Genomic DNA, 21,018 nt, shown 5'->3' on the forward strand with positions numbered 1-21,018 from the left:
GGGATACGTTACCTGAAGTATTCGCTTGACGATGGCAGGCAGAGGGATGAAGCTGCTCATGGCGTTCAGGACCCTCATGGTCAGCTCCTTCAACGCTGACAATCACATACGGACACAGTGCACTCGTCACGATCGGCCTTCTTCCCGGCGGGCCCCACACGCACCGTAAAATAAAGTTCTCCATTTAAGAACTTTATTCGTAACAACCTCACTCTGAAGCTTTTATTTTTTATTTGTTTCCCCTACCCTTCCAAATTTGTCCAGCTCATTGGGCTATTGTGCTGATCTACCAAAACGTATAATGATCATTTTAACGGTGATGAATGGGTGAAAAGTGGATTATAGCATAAAAAAAGTACAGGCGGTCCCCGGGTTACGAACGAGTTCCGTTTTAAAGTCTGGAAGTGTAATTTGTATGTAAGTCACAACAATTAGGTAGGGTTCACATCTAGCGTCAATGAGTCAAGTGTTTGTCTTAATATATAGTATAAATTTGACATAAAATAGGTAGAAATATAATAATACTACATATATTATTATACTATTACATAATTACTTAAATTACTACATTATTCATTATTAATATGATTAATATAATTATTAAGATTAATAACTACTAATTTGATATTAAATTACTATTACATTATTTTACTATTATTCAGTTATAATAATTAATGTTACAGTACAGGACAGTACTTATAATTGAGAGAGAGAGAGAGAGAGAGAGAGAGAGAGGGAGAGAGAGAATGGGTGTGTAGGCGTGAAAAACATTTAAGAGACATTTATTAAACCGTTGCGATGGAACATTTTTCATCCTTTATAAACGTCCCGATCGTCGACCGACCACAGCCCAACGCTTTCCCACTGTTTGTCGGCGTTTCCCCTCTCTCCCATTTTCCACTTTTGCGTCGATTGCGATCGTTTTCCTTCTCTTCTTCGCGTCACCGTCACCTCCGTCCCATTCATGCTTTGGAGCCGTGGTTACGAGGGCAACGACACGGAAAAAGATTGGTCAAAACGCATTTTAGTTCCCCTTCGGGCCGGCGCTCCGGCCGGTCCGCCCCGTCAGTTAGAACCCACCACGGTGCGTAACTTCATCGTTTTAAACAATCAGCTTTACGGACGTCGACGCGTGAATCGGGCGTTCGTAACCCGGGGACGGCCTGTATTATCAACACTGACTTCATTTAAAGACTACTCTACTACAGCTTGCATTCTGTGAACGTTGACACTGCGTTCCAGTCGAGGGCAGGAGTTGCACTTCAGCTTTTCTTTTTGTTTTTCTCTGAGGCCGGGATCGGACGACACGATTACTTTTCGTTTTTTTCCCCACGATGGTCGCCGCGTCGGATTAGCCGATGATAGCGGCGTCAATTCTCGCCGCGTTTTGGTCGGGAGACCGGCAACACTACAAGTACGACGCCGACCGGTCATTGTTGCGTGAGTTCATAGGTCGTCGGGGGTCAAGAAACTGTCAACAAACGTGGCTACAGCAGCGCTATGTTCCGAAAAAGAAAAGAAAGAAAAAAGTGAGGATCCGTTGCAGCGTAGATCAAGGGAATGTGGACAAGATTCAGGAGGTTATTTGTCACATACACAATCGGAATTGTTTTCGGCCTCCGCCTCCGCGTCTCGCCGCGCCTCCCGGGCGGAGCCGGAGCGGAGCCCCCGTCCCTGGACACGCCCGGCGCACACGGCTAACGATCACGCAGAATGACGTCATCGCACCTTCCCCAGGTGCGGTGGGATATTTTCCGGACTATTGGTGTTGAGGAACAATGAGCCGTCCCCGCGGCCACGGCAGCGTCACCTTTTCCCGTCGCCATCTTTACATACAGGTAAAGACCAGAGGGCGCTGTGTGTCGTAGGACTCGGCAGAAAAATACAGAAGAAATTCTGACACGCTGGACTTTTCGCCGGGGTTGTCGCGGGGCGTCGATTATGTCACACTACAACGGGGTAGACGCTCGTTCGGCATACCCGACGTTCGTATTCGGGCCCGACGCCGGAAATTCGTCGGGCACAACAACATGGGGTCAAAGTCGGGGCTGAATTCACTGTAGTCTGATCCCGGCATTAGACAAAACACAGAAATACAATTTTTTTTTTATTATTATTTCATAATGACTGCGTCCAACCCTCAACTCAACTCCACCACCTCTGGAGGCAGACACTTTACCTTCGGATAGCTGCTTGGAGTTGGGATTCTTCAGTAACTTCTGAGGAGCCATCATGGCCTCCAAAAGAGGAAACCACAGAACCTGGAAGAAAGACAAGATGAAAGGCGGAGAAGAGTGCTCCGTGACGCGCCGAGGGCGGAGCCGCGCACGCCCACGTACACGCCGGCGGCCCCCTCACCTCTCTCAGCTGCTGATCCAGGTTCTGAGAGCTTCGATGGCACAGCGCTATGATGCAGTTCAGCGAAGCCTCCAACCCCTCCAGTCCTCCCCTCTCCGGCATCTCTCCCCGGCAACGTCCGTCGTCGATCCCGTCGGCGCCCGCTTCGCCTTCTTCCTGGCCCCTGGGGACGATCGCCGTCAGGTTTTCCCTCAGTTTCTGGCGGGAGACAACGGCGGCAGGGAGAGGGTGGGATCGTCGGCAGAATGGTTTCAACATCATTTTTAGGAATGAACACAGGGCGACGCTTTATTCAACCGCGGGGCAATTTGAGCTGTTGCAGCTGAATAGGGTTAAAATTAGTTGAAGATAATAGACTGTGCAAAAATTCCAACAGTCCCCCGGTGTGGAAACAACAGACCGGATGACAGAAGTAAATTCCGAAAACGAAGTAAACACAGTGAAAACAGATACCTCAAGCAGAACGGTGAAAGCTCCATGCGCATCTCCTTTCTTCTCCAGCAGGTAGGCTGTGGCTTCACTGTGGCCGTGCTGCTCCGTGACCTGCAGACAGAGACGGGGAGGCACACATCCACAAGGTCTAATATACGGTATATCATACATTCCAGCAATATTTCCCATAATTACAGGTTCAAGTGTTGCAGGGATGTTTGCATGTACCAGTTTATGTAGAGACGAGTAAAGCACTTAACGCCGACTACAGCCCACGCGATTGACTGGCTCGTAACGAGAAGCCGCTCTGAAGCCGACGCCCACACACACACACACACATTGCCTCCACGGGACACAAATAAGGTACCTTGATGGCCTCTTCCAGGCGGTAGAGCTGTGAGGTTTGCAGGAACGTCTGGAGCTGGCGGGGGGCGAAGCGGCAGAGCAAGCCCACCTGCATGTCGTGGAGGACAGGGTCCAGGGCCACCAGGCTCTCCGGGCGATGATGGCCTTCTCTGTCCGGACGAGACGAGAGGAAAGAAGAGGTGAGAGACGGGGTGAGGGTCAACCTGTGGAGTGTTAACGTAAAAACGAGTGTGCTCATGTTGACATTTAAATATAAAGCGGTAGAGCTGGTGGTCTAGAGATCTAAAGGTTGCTGGTTGGATCCCAGGCTCCTCCTGCTAGCATGCTGTAGTGTCCTTGAGCAAGACACTTAAACCCTAATTGCTCCTGATGGCTGCGTCCGTCGGTGTTTGAACAATTGTAAGTCGCTTTGGATAAAAGCGTCTGCTAAATGTAATGTAATGTAATTATCGCAAATTGCATGTAAAAATATAATTTCTTAAATTCAAATGGAAGTCACTCGTTCCATGATTGGCATAAAAATGGGGAGCATATGCACAAGTTTGTCTTTTTTTTTATGTAAGGTAGAAGAAAATGCTCACGCTGGGTTAAGAAAAGAAAAAAGGATAATCTGTAAATACTTTAATTACTGAAATGACAGTAAATCTGAATAATTGAGAGAACTTACTGAGTGTCTGTAACTGCTGTGGCAACAACCATTAAACCACACACACACACACACACACACACACACACACACACACACACACACACACACACACACACACACACACACACACACACACACACACACACACACACACACACACACACACACACACACACACACACACACACCTTGGTTCCAGGATACAGCTCAGGAACTCGAACAGTAGTATCTGGTCATCAAGAATCTTGTACAAAAGAGTAAGACGACACAAAGGGAAACGGGGAGCAGCTGAGTCAAGACCGAAGAAAAAAGGAATATTTCCTGTCAGACGGAGTGCATCGCTGTCTATTATGGTCTGGCTGTTGCTATGAAGATGATTGGAACAAAATCCGTTGTTCGAAGGCTGCCGTTTCAACATGGACCCCGCCACCTCAAACAGCAGTATCAGACTGAAGTGTTACACTCTCTAAGTGCACTGTGTGACGGGAGGTTAACAGGTCATTTCATTAAATGGCAACTCTTTTATTTGGCTTTTTTTTTTTTACTTTATTATTATTATTATTATTATTATTATTATTATATATTTTTTCATATCAGAACATCAGAACCAGAATCACTTGCACAAAAAAACGACATGGCACAGGACGAACAGGGCTTTTTTTTTGCTTTGTTGAAGTAGGAAACAGAGGAAAACAAAGACATCTAAAATAAAAATACGGGGAACGCGGACCCGCAGTCACCGTCACCGTGACGTAGCCCTGCAGCTCCGGCTCGCCAAGACGCTAAATCTCTGCTCTGACTGAAACCTGCACTGCGTCTCCACATGCAGTTCAGAGCGACAACTCATTATATTATAAATTACAATATTATATGTCATGTATGTTAGATATTATTCTCGTTAAATAATTATTATTAAATGATCAAACTGACCGGATTTATATTAGTTGGGATCATCAGTTTCTCGATCCAGTCTCTCCCGGAGGAGAGGCAGAGTCGGAGGTTCTCCTCGACCATTTACTTTATATTTACTTCTGCCGTTCACTGTAGCTTTAGCTCTGTCCTGTCTCCGTTACGTGACGTTCAACTATCTGATTTTTAGGTGGCCGTGGCTTAAATGTGCTCGTTTAGGTGGTCTTACCTCACCCCCCCCACCCTTCGTGTGAAAACGATGATAGATAACTGACATGGTCGACAGAAGAACAAGGCAACAGTCGTCAAAAGAGATGAAGTTACTCAACCACAAAGAGGATGAAGTGCAGTGAAATGAAACGCCGGCGCTTCCCGGTGAGCTAACCTGGAGCTGGGAGACGAGGGGCCACACGTCCTCAGGGAAATGACAAGCGACAAGATCAGCTGACCTGCTAGGGTCAAGGGTCACCAGCTCCTGAAAGCACAACAAAATGTATACATTTCGGCAGATCCAGATATAATCCAAGCGTTTCAACAACAAACTCGTCTCGCTGCACCACCCGACCAGACGCTTTAGAACCCCGGCGGTGTCGGCGACGCACCGCGCCCAGCTACTTCCGGTCAAATTTCATCGGGTTTTCACAAATTCCTGCTCCGGATGTTCCGTTACAGGGGTTATTTTGCAGGTCCGTCGTGTCGCCGTGAGTGCGGCTGTAAAAAGAGCAGTTTAATGGGGAACGTTGTTCGAGAGCGTTTTACAGCTCACCTGTATATGCTGCAGTGTTTTGCTGGACACAGACTGCTTTTCTTCTGCGCTGTAGCCAGGCATAGACAGCAAATTATGGATGTAGTTGAAGATTTCCACCTGTTATAAAATACATAAACAGGAGTTTTCACATGCTCTATGCACATAGCACAAATACATGAGAGTGGGTGTATGTGTGTGCGTGTTACTTTTCTGAGATTGTCTCTCAGGTAGCAGTCGATTATCCTGTCATACAGATGTTTCTTCTCGTACAGGAACTCGCAGATCTGGTAGCTGCAGGGATAGAGGTGGAGGTGTGACGACAGGTGGAGAGGGAAAGAGCGAGGTGAAGAGAAACGGGTCGGGATACGGAGTTGGAAGACAGTTGAGGAATAGGAGGAAGCGCTCCAGGTTTTAATGCACACACACACACATCGGTGCCGTTTGATGTAAAAAATAAAATAAAAATAAATCATTCCATATCATATATTTTACTTCGGTCAATTGCATTAGTAATCTTTACAATGTTCGTAATGATGAAAGATTAAAAAAATATTCATGTGTACTTCCTCACCGATCGGGGAAAAAAAAATCGCTTTTTTTCCCCCCACTTTTGCATTTACGGTAACTTTCATTTTCATTTCCATGTAATGTTGTTTTTTTTCCCCAATGCCACCTCCTGCTGTCATTTTGAAAAGTAACTGATTTTAGCACCAAAGGTTCGACGTTTCTTTGCAAAAGTGTGACGACTCCTTCAACTTCTAACCACACACTGATTTCCATTGGAGAGAATTTTCGGGCGGGGCAGGGGTCTGAAGGTGGCCTCCAAGTAAAATAAATACCTTGGGGTAAAAAAAAGGGAGGGACTAACTATTGCTTGATTTTATCAACAACTCACAACTCTGCCTTTTCAGCCAGGTCCAGCAGCCGTCCTTCATCGAACTGGACCACGCCCCCGACCTGTAGAAGCTCCAGGAGCACCTAGACCAACAACACCATGTACTATGATGTTAAACATGTTTTCTGTGTGCGCGTGTGCATGTGTGTGTAAGTCGGCTTCACACACCTGCTGTCTCTCTGTGTGTCGAGAGTCGTCATCCGGGCTACACAAGAACTCTAGAACCTTGACAATCACACACAACGCAGGATCAGAATGTCGGTTTGGAAACACAAAATACATAGTGTTCGTCTTAATAGCTGTTCTCAAAATATACAGTATATATAGTAACTTATGAAGTAATACATGTTGTAATATATAGTCAAATCTCTTGGTAATCAGAGCTAACATAAGATATAATGTACTGATCAGGTGCAGATTAATAAAGAGTCACAGCAGCTTGGTAAAGAAACAGGTTACAGTGAGGCAAGAAGTACAGAACTAAGAACATGTAGGCCATGGATTATAAAAAGTGAAAATAAACTATACAAAATACGTATATAACAAAATAAAAATGTTGCAAAGTGCAATAGCAATAAATATTTCCCATGATAGAATTTTACTGATAGAATCCCGTGTAATTAATGTCAGATTTCTTTAAAAGGCAGCAGCTTTTTTTTTTTTTTTTGCATAAACCTTCAAACACGGATCTCGGTTTTTACCTGGTCAAACAGCTTCCTGTTCACAAACAGCGTGTTGTCCGGCTTGGCCAACTGGCGAGCCAGGAAAGTGAAAAGGCCGCCTACTTGGGAGGGGGTGAAATCGGGGTTGTCCACCATCACCTGGGCGATGGAGAAGGCGCACGTTAACGACCCGCTCTGACAAAGAAAAATTCTCTGGGCGGCGGAAGAAGATTTTCTCGAGTGGAAGTGACAAGCAGAACAGTAGCCTTCAGGTAGGCTTTGCGGTTTCAGTTTTGTTCCGTACGCATCCTGGATGAGCTGAATTCCAACCTCTTAATTATGTGATACAAATAATAATGGGTGGCTGTGGGGTGGGGTTCTTACTTGGCGCAAAACACAACGCTTACCCTGAGCAGAATGTCGACTATCCTCTGCTGGTACTCCAGAGCCTGCTTGTCGTTCCTGAAGTCCTCAAACGTCTGAGAGCAGCCGGACGGAAACAAGAGTCATGTTATTTTAAATAACTCGCCTTCCTCTCAATGTACTGACCTGGTCCAAAGAGGAGCACCTCGAAAGGCTTTATTTTGTATAACGCCTACTGCTCAACAGGATGATCTGAGGGCAATCCAAATAGTACGATGTGATCATTAGAGTGAGGAGGAGTACTAATGGAAACACAGCAGGTCTGGATGTGGCATTGTGACGGAGGCTCTCCACACTGCTGGGGCTTCAACAACCTGCCGAACCTTTCCGCTGTTCCGAGGCACAAGGATACGTTTCTGACCCCCCCCCCCATACTCCAGCATTAATTAGGGAACAACCCTGTGCAACAACCCTCTGCCTCATATACTTCCTTGAACACCCCCCCCCCCTGTATGAGTCTTTCTATTTCTGAACTTTGTAAAAATATAAAAATAAAATAAAAGAAAAAGGTATGAATGAAAAATAAATAATAAATAATTATAAATTATAAGAAAATAAATAATAATAAAACAGCGTCGTATTAAAGTCTGGTTGGGAAATTGAGAACATCTCCCTGTTCCAGAAGTGCAGGATTTATTATTTATAGGTAAAGTATTTACGCAAAAACATCCAGTTTATACAAAATTCCGACTAAAGTCCCATAGCAACGGAAAGTAACAGGAAGACGTGCGTGTTGCGGAATAGGACAGTAGGGACACACAAGGGCTGTTGTTTTTTGTAATGGGACGGAACGGGACAGTCCATTCACTCAGTTGTTTAAAAATGTTGTTTCATAAGCACAGAAATAAAATAGAATTGAAAATAAAATCACAGGAAAACCAGCGCAAGATAAAACTCCACTCCAATTCTCTGAGTAGAGTTTACGTTCTGCAAAGTCAGAAAAATCAAAGTATTTCCAAACAGCACTCCTGCTGTTTTCTTTGTCAACCAAAAAACGGGTCAGGGAGGCTCTGCACGAGCCATCTTTAATGAGCCAACACCATGAGAAACCGGAGCGAATGAGCCGAGTGACGAGAAGAAGACAGCACTGTTGAGTGAGTGAGACAACAAAACGCTTTCTGTTTATTGGCCCGGTGAGCGCAGGCACCGGCCGATTATGCCGATTATCTCAAAATGCGCCGACGCCGCCGACCGATCAATCGGTCGACCGCTGCCGATGACTAGTTGTTTAGTTGATCAGGAAGATGTAAGAGTAAGATGGTCCTCTGGAGAGCGGGGTTGGTTGCAGGCGCAAATTGTATAAAATACAATGGCATACCAACACCTGCCGTTGAATGCGCAGCTTGGTGAAAGCACAGGTATGAAAGCGTGTTCTGAAGATTGTTTTGAAAAAATAAAATAAAATAAAAATGATTTGACAGGTTTAATGATTTCAAATGTGGCAATTAGTAAATTTCTTTCCTCTTCATTGCATTTAAAATGTGATTCAACTCCGATCCGACTCAGGATTGAGTTGCTTCTCGGGGGGAGGAATTAGCAAGCAAAGCTTAAAGGAGGGGTTTGCTACTTTTCCGAGCTTCATCGCACGACCTCGCTGAAGGCGTCACTGTTTCACTGACACCATTGTTTCTTTTTTGTAGATTTGCCACTCTGCTGCAGCTCCTTGTTGTGCTTAAATGCAGTCGGACGGGCCCAATGTTTCAGCCTTTTGTTTGTTCTAATGTTGTTGAAGCCGGAAAACTCACATTACTGTATAGTCACACGTGTTCTTGCGTATTATTGTTCATATCATGTATTGAATAACTAATCCCTTACGTCTTACATTAGCACGGATGTCGCCGATGTTTGCCATTTTTTCCTTTAGCTCTTCAACACATACAGTTTTCAGCTGTCGTGCGGTCCTTGTTTTCTCAAAAACAAGGGCCACTCGTGTTAAATATCTTTTTTTTCTTTAAAGGCTTAAACGTGTGCTCGAATGAAAAGCATTCAAGCACATGGGGAAGCTGCAGCAGCGAGGTAAGTCGTTCAGCGAGGCCGTGCTCACAGCGCTTTTTAAATGACGGGAGCCAACATTTGAACGAGGCCCAGGTCCAAAAAAATAGCAAAGCTGTCCTTTAACCGGTCGGTCTGTTTGGCGGTTCCGGCGCTTTTTGTTTCTTTGCCGGAGGCGAGGCAATACCTGCGTGTCGGGTTGCGTTTCCTGGACGTCGGAGCTCACCAAGGCAAGGACGTTGAGGAACTCCCTGGTGTCGAAGTGGAGGAGCGTGCGGACGAAGGGGAAGACCTCCTCCTCGTCGCACGACTCGGCCGAGTGGAGGCGGATCAGGAAGTCAAACACCTGGGGCGGAGGAGGCACGGAACAAACAGTGTGAACTCTTTTGAATTAAACAATTCTTTTTTTTTTTTTTCTTAAAGATACTTCATGAGGGCAGTGGACATCTGTGAATCTCTCGATCCAAAACAGAAGAAACACACACCTTGTTCTTGACCTGAGGCACCAGATCCTCGGGGATGTCTCCCAGCGGATAGGCTCTTCCAGCCAGAGAGCAGCTACAAGCCAAGATCCAGACGTCAGGCACGGCGACCAAGCGAAAACATTCAAGCTCATTGTATTTTTATGGACACCGCCTTTCCTTCATTCAAGAAGCAAAGTGCGGTGTCTTCTCGTGAGTTTGTATTCCCCCCCCCCCTCGACCATTCCAAATCTTCATCATCCTTACGCTTGGCAATTAAAGGAGCGCCCCCTCTGGTGCGAACGTGGCCCCCGTCTCCTCATCGTCAAGAGTTAGCCCTACGTCAATACCTCCGAAATTACCGATCCCTTACACTTGACGCCATTATTAGAATGAGGGAAATAGTGTCACCACTGTCCATTATCTTCAACTTCCTCCTTGCCAACTCTTTTAGATATCCTTACTGCGTGATCAGACTTTAATGTATTTGTTTGCATGCAGGGGCCATTCTAGGATTTTATTTTTTTTCCACATGGGGGGGATAATTACAATAGAGGGGCCCGGCTCCAATTCTTCTGGTAGTTAATAAGTGAAAATGCATCTTGTCCACAATGGAACAGAAACACTTGATTAGTAACTTTAAAATGATGTATTTAAAGTTACTACACAAATGAAAGTTCATTGAATTTGTAAAAAAAAACAAAAAGAAAACACATTTCCATGGTTTTTATAATAAATGTACTTATACTTTTGTTGTGGCATATTCCAGGGAATGATAGCTGATCAGCACATACGGCTTACTACAAGACCTGAAAGACTGAGGATTTGGATAACCTGTACCTGATGTAAACCAGCAGCTTGTTCCCCATCACCACTTGAGCATCTGTCAGAGGAAACAAAACATCTATTGTCTGTGTGGTCACAATAAATTGAAGAGTTGTTGAACGGCATTTGGCGCTGTAACTGAAGAAGGGAAATATTTCATTCATTATGATACGGAATATCGTTTTCTCCACGACTTCCTGTGTTTGAATTATAATAAAGTGGAATACTTTGTATAGTGAAGTGAGGTCGTTCAGTAAATTAAATGACCTTAATTATGACAATGAAGTACAACGTGAAGCCTGATCCATCTATGAGTGATGCGGAGGCCATAGTTGATGCATTTGTAAAATCCTTCCCGGACTAATTTAATGTGCTCCTCTCTGGATTCCTACGACGATCATTAAACATTAAAAAAGATTTTATTGAATCATTTCTGCAAAGGGGCTCCAGAGTCTAAATGCACATTCACACGACCAAAAGTGTGCGGTGGGGAACCTGTTGGGTGCACTCCACTGTCCCAAGGACAAGGGAGGCCTCGGTTGATGAGGATGCCACTTTAGGCAAAAAAAAACAAAAAACTGGCAAAGGTCAGGGACGAAACCGAGCCAGCTGCTCTACAAATATCATCCAGCTAAGCACCCAAAAATAAAGCCCATGGTTTTGTAACTGTTGACTCTGATATATTGACGAACAGCAACGTACGGATAGATATAAAATTGAATACAATGTTTATGTTGTTTCAATTCAAATAAGGCCTGATATTTGTTCAATTGAATTTAATTAATTAGTTGAAATTGAATACAATTTAGGACATTGAAGGGCCTGCAAAAACCCCAGACACCTATACCATGGGCGAAAATAACCAGGTGCATGAAAAATTGGACTACCAACTGGGTTACACATGCTGCTGTGGGGGCTTACCTGTCAGGGTCCTCCCCTCTCTAAGCGCTGGTCCAATTTCTGCAAAGAGTTTCTGAAATACAAGAAAAAAGCAGGGGCGGTTTTGATGCTTCTGGCACTCTGCATCAGAGTTTTGTGGTACCGGACTAATGGCTTCTCAGAACCATCAACATGAAGTGTGTGTCCAGTGTGTCCCAGTCATCTATTAAAGGGCACCTTGCAGGTGAATCAACGTGTGGGGAAATGATGTAGCTATTCGATTTTTTATATTTTTTATTTTATATTTTATATGTGAGAAGTTTGTGAAGTTGTTTGGCTAGACCGGGCTTTTGTGTGCAGCTAATTATTGCCTATCAGATCCTGTTTAATACTGTATTCAAAATAGACCTGGAGTAGGCACAAATCATCAAATAATTCTCAATGTTCACGCAAGAGTCCTGTTCAGGAATGAGCCAGTAACGTGCACCTGAAAACAGATCCACATTCTGTCATTTTGTAAATCTCAGTCCATCTAGTCTACCAGTCTACATCGGCTCCACTGTGCCACACAACTGATTTCATGCTGTGGTTATGGAAAATGTGAAAATATATTGTGTACGGTTAGGGGTTTGTTCCAGTGTGTATCCTATCTAATTATTATTATTTTTTATTGTATTTAAAATCTCTTATTTCCATTTTATTTTATTATCCATTCCTTTATCACATGATCTTATTCTCATATATAATGTGTACATTTCTATTTTTATGTATACGTCATTCATGTGTATGAAATGCGCTATAAAGAAGTTTGTCTTGCCTTAAATAAATAAAGTGCGGCTGAGGAATATATATTAAAAAAAAAAAACATTCACTATAGCTGTGAGAATATCCTAACAGAGGGCATGTGAATGAGATGCATCAGAGATATAATCCGTGTGCGTGATGATTTACCTCCATGGGAGTTATATAGTCATTCATGCCACGGTTGTATACATAGATCATAGCATCATAGAGCTGGTTGTCCCAACACATATGGACCACCTAGTGACAAGCGCAAAAATGCAAAGCATTAGTACAAGTTCTGCTGAATACTCCATTCGGATTGGTTAAATGGCAATTAGCATTCCAGTGTTTCTGTATAACGGCTGATTTGTTCATAATGAATAATGATTGTTGAACAGGCAACCACTTCTCTGATTTCACGCCCCTCCACTTAGCTAGTGGTGACATCGTATGACGCTACATAGAATCTACAATGGAAAACTTCTAGAGATCCCATTCAGTATGTAATTAATGGAAATGTCCAATTTAGCATTAATAACAGTCAAAGCGTCATAATCATATGTACGCCAAATATATTTTGTTTTTGTAGGCTGAATTATTTGCAAAGTTGCAGTGTTGGCCAAGTTTCTGCAAACCATTTTTCTTAACAGTAGCTCTTAAACTAGGCATATTAGTAAATAAAATAACTTTAAATCTACATTCTGTGTCGTTAAAATTTTTTTTGATTCAGCATAATAACAATGCAAATGTATTTTGCAATAATGATCGCCTGGCTGCAGGTTATCCTTGCATAGCACACCACACAATATCAAAGCCCCAAAATATTAAATCTGATAACAAGGGCCATACCAAATACATTAGATATTCAAAAAAGCAAATTCATTTGATAACTAGCATCATGTAACATATCTCTAATGGTTAAAAATGTTTTTATGACAAACCCACCTGTTGCATGTCTAGACTAGTAATATCCAGGTGTACAATGCAGCTCTCGAGGCTGTCCATCATGTTGTTGCCATGGTAATGAGCCAGCAGGTCCCTCATGATGGGGGTGGTCAGGTGATCCAGCCGCTCAGCGACAATGTAAGATTCCAGGGACTCCAAGAAGACGCCCTTAGAGACAACGTTTTCCGCTAGGCGGTCGTACAGCTGGTTGAAAAGCAGGTCGCTAAAGGGTGGGGGGACCACACACACACACACACAGACACAGACACAGACACACAGACACAGACACACACACACACACACACACACACACACACACACACACACACACACACACACACACACACACACAGGTTTATCAAATTCACCGTGACTGCATTTCACTTCTAGCACATACATGATCTTTACATCCTTTTCGGGAAAGGCGGACCCTGCCACCGTTAATGGAAACAGCACATAGAGGAGTACATACATAAGGCAAATACATTGTATGGCTGTTTCTTAAAAAATGCTTGCTAAAAAAAATATATATATATATTTTTTAAATTTACTATTGTACACATAACATTTTAACCTCAACAACACTGAACTGCGAGACAGCTGTAGCAACAGCTTGCGTACACAATTGAGCACTTTTGATGATGTTGTGATTCAGCGTAATAGTAAATGTACATGGAAGGCTGAGGGTGCCCTTGATGTCCCTGTTGCCCTTCTTATGTGCCGCGTTTTTTTTTGTTTGTTTTATAAGCGTGAACGGGCATCGAGGAGGCGGATTTTGAGATTGTGATCGGGACGCCTGCGATGGTGCGCATCGGGGCGCCTGTGATCTGCGCTCCGCTGTGCATCTCGCTGCCACTCCGTTTCCTTACTGAGCCAAGACTAAAAAGAACCGTGTGGTTTAATACCAGTTAGGAAACACTAAACACTTAAAACAAATAGATCTAAAATAAAAAACACAGGAAAACCGCCACGGGAATGCACGCACACCACACTGCTGTCTGGAGGAGAAGATAAAGAGACGAGAGAGAGCGAGGAAGCAGCTGCTACTGGTGCATCCGAATGGATATGTATAGAAAAATCTATATTAATCGGCCTTGTGAGTGCAGGCATCGGCCTATCCCTACTATCTCAAAATGCGCAACCGACCACTAATACAGAGCAGAGCGTTTTTTTGCAGAACGTCAATACAGTGCATGCACTAATGCACTATGAACATGCATGCTCTAACACACACACACACACACACACACACACACACACATACACACACACACTTACGTCCTTTGCAGCAACAGACAGTAATCGACCACAGCGGGCACCACATCCTGGAGCGAGAGAAAACACAAGGTGTGTGTTCCACAGTGTGTGGCAAGAGGGTTCATTGTCAGTCTTAAGACTTTACCCTAGTTGTTTTTCTATACATAAACATTTGTGAAGATGTGGCACTTGCCATCCTTAAAATAGTCTCATGAGTCATTCATAAATGTGTATAATAGGTATACAATAAGTTGCCAGAACACACCAACCTTTGCATTAAACATTTGCAGAGTGGCACTGAAACATTTCTGTCCAGCTGTGGAACCGCCTACCTGGAAGTGTTGCTCCATCACCTGGAGTTTACCTTGCTCCGGGCATTTCTTTAACGAGCGCTCGACAAACTGCAACAGGATCTCCACCATCTCAACACGCACACGCGCGCACACACACACACACACACACACACACACACACACACACACACACACACACACACACACACACACACACACACACACACACACACACACACACACACACTTTGAATTGTAGTGAATTTTTATGCACATATTTTCTCCATCAATTTATGGTGGAAATATTTTTATAAAAAAACAAAAAACAAAAAAAAAATAAACACAAAACTGTTTTTTATTAGGGGGGGGACAAATGAACATGTTCTAAATATTGAGGGGGATGTATGACCTGCATCCCCCCCCGATATCTACCTCACTGACCACAACCTTGGCTAGTAAACAATAACTTTTTAGAGGTATAGATCTTTCCAGTGAAAAAAGCTAAATGAGAATTCAAATTCCCTTCACTCCGTTAGAAGACAATGGAACAAGATAAGTATTGGGAATATAACATCTACTTTAAAAAATTGTACTGAATTTTTTTCATGAAATTCCTTGCTTTCATTATAATTGTCTAACTTGTCTTGGAGGATGTTAATTGAGTCCAGTCACATCAAACCAATATCATGTTATTTTTTTTGTAGTGGAATAAAAATAAACAAAATATGTCATACAATTTCATAGACAAGAAATGCGTGGGAGCCGTAAGAGCCGGCCGACAAATTTTTCAACACTACTGCAAGAGTCTTTTCTCCTCCGCCCAACGTGTCCGTATCCGCCCCACCAATCTTATGTAACCTCCCTTCCACGCCTTGACGGAGGGTCCTATCAGTCGTCATGACTTCTTAAATAACGTACGACTACACTTTTAGCGCTATAACACCCTAAAAACACAAATTTGGCCAAATAGACTCAGAAATGCATACAAATAATAAGAAAAAGGAGATACACAGTGGTAAAAATAATGCTTGGCACCAACATATACTCTAGGGCAGAATCAACAGAGCTGGACAATTCAAAAGAGGTCCAGAGGTCTAACATCCTATTCCTACCTTATCCGCAACCACGCCTTTTCTCTTGGCAGGGTCTCCGAAAAGGCCTGATAGAAAAAAAACACAATGGACACTTTGATGCATGTACAATTTATCCTTCACACTTTTTTCCCATCTTAAATGTCTCAAGAGTGTCTCTGCAGATACACTGAGCCTTTTCGACATTGATTCAAAGTGATTGAAAACTTTTAAATCAGCATTTGGTCTCAGTCGGTACCTCTAATCAATATGATGAACTATTTTATTATTATTATTGTTAATAATAATCATAATAATCATCATCATCATCATTATTATTATTTATATTATAATAATTATTATTATTGTTATTATTATTGTTGTTATTAATATTAACAAGTTAATATTAACTTGAGGTACCGACTGAGACCAAATGCATTGAAATAGCGGCGTGAGTGCATCCCCAATCTGAATGAAGCAGATTTAAGTTGCATGTTGTACCCACCGACCACTGCCTTGGCGGTGCCTTCGTGGAACGACCAGGCCAGAAACAGAGCCTCGGTGAAGCGCTCCTGCTTCAACAGGCAGTCAACCCGCTGGAGACCGAGAGAGGAAACACACGAGGGATGTGAGGTCGTTCAGCTCAGATTATCAATTCCTCATCTTCAAAAGGTAGTTTTCCCCAGCAGGAGGATTTTGAACTTCTACCACTTGAACTTTTCTTTGCCACAACTTTTACCAAGGTTTCACTCTAAAGCCCTGAAGTGTAGCGCTACGGTTCTAGACGCACAGCAAAATGACGTAAAACATTAATACACATATATATACATTCGCAATCTGTTTTTTTTTTTTTTTTTTTTGGAAAAAAACAAATAAGGCACATCACAGACTCGATTTACGTTTCATGTACCTCTCTCCAGTTCCTCAGGGTCATGATGTGAGCCGACTGCAAGAAAGGAAACGGTCACAACGTAGTTAAAGAGCAGCGATCGGCAGGAGACGCAGATGACAAAACCACAGCCACACACACAGAAACACACACACACGGAAACACACACAGACACACACACACATCCACACACATCCACACTCACTGCCAGTAAACACAAAGCTCAGTGAAGTTCTGTTCTAAAAATTGACTACTAAACGGGTACATTTTATCTGGCTTTTTGAATTCATCTAATTCTTTGATTCCAATTCAAACCTTCAATTTTTTTTTTTAACATGGTAGTCAGAAGTTTGTTTTTTTAGTCCCCCCCCCCCCATTTTCATTTGGCTGCACCAAAACAACTACAACAGAAAACAAAGAAAGAACTCGACAAAAAAGAACCCCGGGGTGAGGACGGCTGTTTATCCACTGTCACTGTGTGGCAGTGGATAAACAGCCGTTTAAACATTAATTGGTTTAAACGGCTGTTTAAACAAAGAATTGTTTATTTTTTGGCTTATCAAAAAATAAACAATATTTTGATAAGAAAAGCCCAGAAAATACTAAAACAATATTATAGTTAAAAACACCTACAGTCAGTGGGCCTTATAGTAGGCTTTGTGTACTTTTTTTGAGCCTTTGTGTATTTAAATGAATTATTTAAAATTATCTGTGAATATGTGTGTCAATTCATTTTGGATTTGCATTTTGGTGTTTTATGGCGCTTTCATGAGAACTGATCAACGGCCAGTAATGCACCAGAGCTTTGACCACGAACGAGTCTCTACCCTTCAAAGACATAATAAAAAAATATGTAATGTCCCAATTTTTTTTCCTTTGTCTCCCCCAAGACTTTCATACCATAAAAAAGGGGTAAATTTGACCCACAACACAGGGGTTCAATTAGCATCGGAATTATCGAACAGAGTGAAGAGCCAGACCGAGTCTTATCCTGAAGCCTGCCTTCGTCGAACATGACTGGGAATGTTTGATGGATATGCAAACGAGAGCCAACACACACACACTACCTTGGTACCAAGATAGACGATCTGTCCTCCATAGCTGGAGACTGACTGGTAGCAGGCCTTTTCCCCTACTAAAGCCTGAAAATACACACACACACACACACACACACACACACACACACACACACACACACACACACACACACACACACACACACACACACACACACACACACACACACACACACACACACACACACAAAGTTAAATATACAACAGAGACACCTCGAACCCCAATCCAATCAAATTTGGGACATGAATTTCATCATGATGAGATTATTCAGTATTTGAACACGGCATTAATTTAGAAAGATATTTGGAGTGATTTTTAATGAGAATAAATTAGAGGTGACAATCACATGCTGGCCGCTTACCCTGGGTCTTGGTGAAGCTAAAAGCCCTCATCCTCTTACATTCCTAAGTGTGATGTTAACCGCAGACCCTTGACATTTTTCCATGCACTTACTAGCACCTACAGTAAACTACTATTGTACACACAAAACTAGTTTAAAACTTCCCCTTAATTGTGGTTTACCCTTAACAGCCAACTAAAAAACTACTAAAAAGCTGTGTTTGTCAGATTTTGCCAGATAAGTTCTTTGTAAAATGTTTTTGATGTCAATGTACGAAAAAGTTTATGGTTCATAATACACAAGTCAAAGTATCATCTCTTCCTTACTGACTGAAGATGTGCACGGGAAATTTAAAACAAATCAACCACCGCTGTGGTTGTTTTGAAAAGAGCACTACCTGAGCCGTTAAAACCCAAATCATCTGCACCTTCCCCCCTTGCTGCTAGCTCCCTCACCAGTGCCTGAGAGACGTTTCCCCCCGTGGCCAGCGATTTAAAGTGTCGGCTGTTATAGACCAGTTGCACCTGGTCCAAGTCCAGCGTCTCCAGCACTTCCTGACTGGGCCGGTCCACCACCTGCAGCTTCTCATGGCTGTCCACCAGGACGAGGGTACGGCTGTTTATCCACTTCAAATCAGAAGAATGAGGAGAAGGACGGGAAGAGATTTGGAAAAAAAGAAGGGATGAAGGTTAGTTTGTTCACTAAAACACCCATTTAAAAATACACTAACGATAGACTCAGCTGGATAGAGCTGAGTCAGTCATATCATGGGAAAAATGTAATAATGTGGAAATAATGGGAAAAATAATGTGATATGTCATTACAACCATTGCATGTAACAATTATGAACTCAGATAACATGATGTCTGTATATACTGTATATATGAGCATATAATCAGAGGGGTTGTTATAGTTTAGGGTTTACAGATGAGGGTATGTCCAGTTCTCCTCTGTTAAATGCGGGCCTTGTGGACCTTGATCCCTTTTCCAAAGGGGAGTCACCTTGATCCCTTTACCAAAGGGATCAAGGTGACTCCTCACTCATTGGACAGGACATAACTGAATAGTCACCTTGGGTATTTGCAGTCCAAAAATACTGGCATTTTCAGTTACACTGGTAGCGAGATCACAGATTTGAGTGTGTGTTTGTGTCCAGTAATGGATTAAGTCACTGCTTTGTTTAAACTAAATCTTATCGAAATGAAACAACGCAACTACATGACGTTGAATATCTGATTTAGGTACTGAGTATTTTAGGAGTATGAGTACGTGGGCGCAGTATCAGACCCGACACAACGATCGGCATCTGAGACGTTTACGAATTACGAACCTATTCACAAAAACTGCCGGGACCCTAAAATAAATCAATCAGTTTGAAAAGGGGAAGAAAGGGCATTGAGAGTCCAAAACATGGACTGGGCAAATGTTCTGCCTGGCAGGGTGGGTGTCGAGGTGTACTCACACTCAGACTAATGACGTCACAGTTGAGGTGAAGCTGCCGCTGCTTGATGACATGGATGGTGCCCATCTCTTCCTTCTTCACCTAGTCCCAATTGCAGAGAACATATTAAGTGTGACACAGCGTCGCAGACATGACACATTTAAACAGCCATGCATGCAAACACATGTACGCAGATTCCTTATAAAGCAGAGTTCCATCCAGTACCTATACAAGCTGAAGGATGTTTCAAACACAGGGAGCAAATTTAGGACAACTTCTGTTCATTAAGGAGTAGGACTAGCACTTTGGTGCGCTGCCGTGGAAGTCAAGATTTAGAAATAAAAAAAGTCAGAGAAACAGTGCAAAATTGACTTTCTTTCAAAACAGTGGAATAAATCACATACTGCAAGATCATTCATACTGGGGCCTAACGGAACGTTCAGTATCAAAAGAAGGATTTAAATAGAATAAAGTCTTAATGTCTGTGTTATAATCCAATATATCTAGTTCGTATTTACTCTTCTAAATGTTGGTTTTGCCTCAAGTATACAGGCGCCTCACAGGCCAGTGGGATGTGAGGAGGAAGACGATAAGAGATGAAGATAACGTTTTATTAACCCCCGGAGGGAAATCTGGGCATTACAGCAGCAAAAAAACAAAAAAACAAAAGAGTGCAGTCAAGAAAGAAATTCATTCAACAAATTAAAAAGAAATAACAAATTACACCTATGCACACTATTTATCTAGCTTCACAAAGTGAGCATTACCAGAAGGAAGTGCACAGTGTCTCCTCTGCAGAATGCCAGGACGGGGTTATACGTTTTCTGGACGTGAACAAACTGCCAGGCCAACTGAGGTACGCTGGACGGATCCGACTGCGAGGGGAAGACAGCGTTCTTAGTAATAGTAAAGCTTTCCGACTGGAAACGTCAACTTTCAGATCCGACCAAATCTAAACCAACGGTGGGAAAAATGTTTTCAACAGGAATATATATATTAACATCATTACCACGTGGTCAAATTCGGACTCTCAATATAAAAAAATAAAAATGAACCTCTTCTGAAAGTTGAGGAATGTAAAGAATGCATATGGATAACTCTATGAAGGTGGATCGCGCTACGCACAGATGAATGTTTTAAAAAATAAATAAATAAATGCCAGACAGGCTTCTGGACAGACCTTGCCGTAGGGGAACGTCATCCACACTTTGAGGAAAGGTTTCAGTCCAATCACAAGAATCTGCAAGACAGAATTCATTGAGATACCTTCAACAGTGGAGGTTAAAACCGCTCCCTCGAAACCCACATTGTCCGCAACTAAGTT

General features: G+C 42.9%; 1 protein-coding gene across 4 annotated transcripts in view; it reads right to left on the minus strand.

The window, feature by feature from the left end:
* vps8 (VPS8 subunit of CORVET complex) overlaps nt 1–21,018 on the minus strand; it is a 39,317-nt gene that overhangs the window by 4,767 nt on the left and 13,532 nt on the right. For 2 of the 4 annotated variants that reach the window (XM_080017115.1, XM_080017114.1), the window contains exons 11-39: nt 20,875–20,934; nt 20,462–20,569; nt 19,716–19,796; nt 18,709–18,879; nt 17,904–17,978; nt 16,858–16,893; nt 16,453–16,543; nt 15,990–16,036; nt 14,917–15,006; nt 14,606–14,652; nt 13,328–13,550; nt 12,551–12,640; nt 11,642–11,693; nt 10,736–10,778; nt 9,920–9,992; nt 9,661–9,780; nt 7,427–7,498; nt 7,059–7,178; nt 6,526–6,582; nt 6,358–6,440; nt 5,669–5,753; nt 5,481–5,579; nt 5,100–5,189; nt 3,994–4,049; nt 3,158–3,305; nt 2,812–2,901; nt 2,359–2,556; nt 2,180–2,261; nt 13–95 (exon numbers count right to left, since the gene is read on the minus strand). In XM_080017115.1, the coding sequence (XP_079873241.1) occupies nt 13–95; nt 2,180–2,261; nt 2,359–2,556; nt 2,812–2,901; nt 3,158–3,305; nt 3,994–4,049; nt 5,100–5,189; nt 5,481–5,579; nt 5,669–5,753; nt 6,358–6,440; nt 6,526–6,582; nt 7,059–7,178; nt 7,427–7,498; nt 9,661–9,780; nt 9,920–9,992; nt 10,736–10,778; nt 11,642–11,693; nt 12,551–12,640; nt 13,328–13,550; nt 14,606–14,652; nt 14,917–15,006; nt 15,990–16,036; nt 16,453–16,543; nt 16,858–16,893; nt 17,904–17,978; nt 18,709–18,879; nt 19,716–19,796; nt 20,462–20,569; nt 20,875–20,934 (2,670 nt within the window). Of the gene's footprint in view, nt 1–12; nt 96–1,914; nt 2,065–2,179; nt 2,262–2,358; nt 2,557–2,811; nt 2,902–3,157; nt 3,306–3,993; nt 4,050–5,099; nt 5,190–5,480; nt 5,580–5,668; nt 5,754–6,357; nt 6,441–6,525; nt 6,583–7,058; nt 7,179–7,426; nt 7,499–9,660; nt 9,781–9,919; nt 9,993–10,735; nt 10,779–11,641; nt 11,694–12,550; nt 12,641–13,327; nt 13,551–14,605; nt 14,653–14,916; nt 15,007–15,989; nt 16,037–16,452; nt 16,544–16,857; nt 16,894–17,903; nt 17,979–18,708; nt 18,880–19,715; nt 19,797–20,461; nt 20,570–20,874; nt 20,935–21,018 lie in introns of those variants that run through there. The other 2 variants (XM_080017116.1, XM_080017117.1) reach the window with 2 other exon arrangements.

Source organism: Zeus faber, assembly GCF_960531495.2.
Source record: "Zeus faber genome assembly, chromosome: 16".
Classification (NCBI taxonomy): domain Eukaryota; kingdom Metazoa; phylum Chordata; class Actinopteri; order Zeiformes; family Zeidae; genus Zeus; species Zeus faber.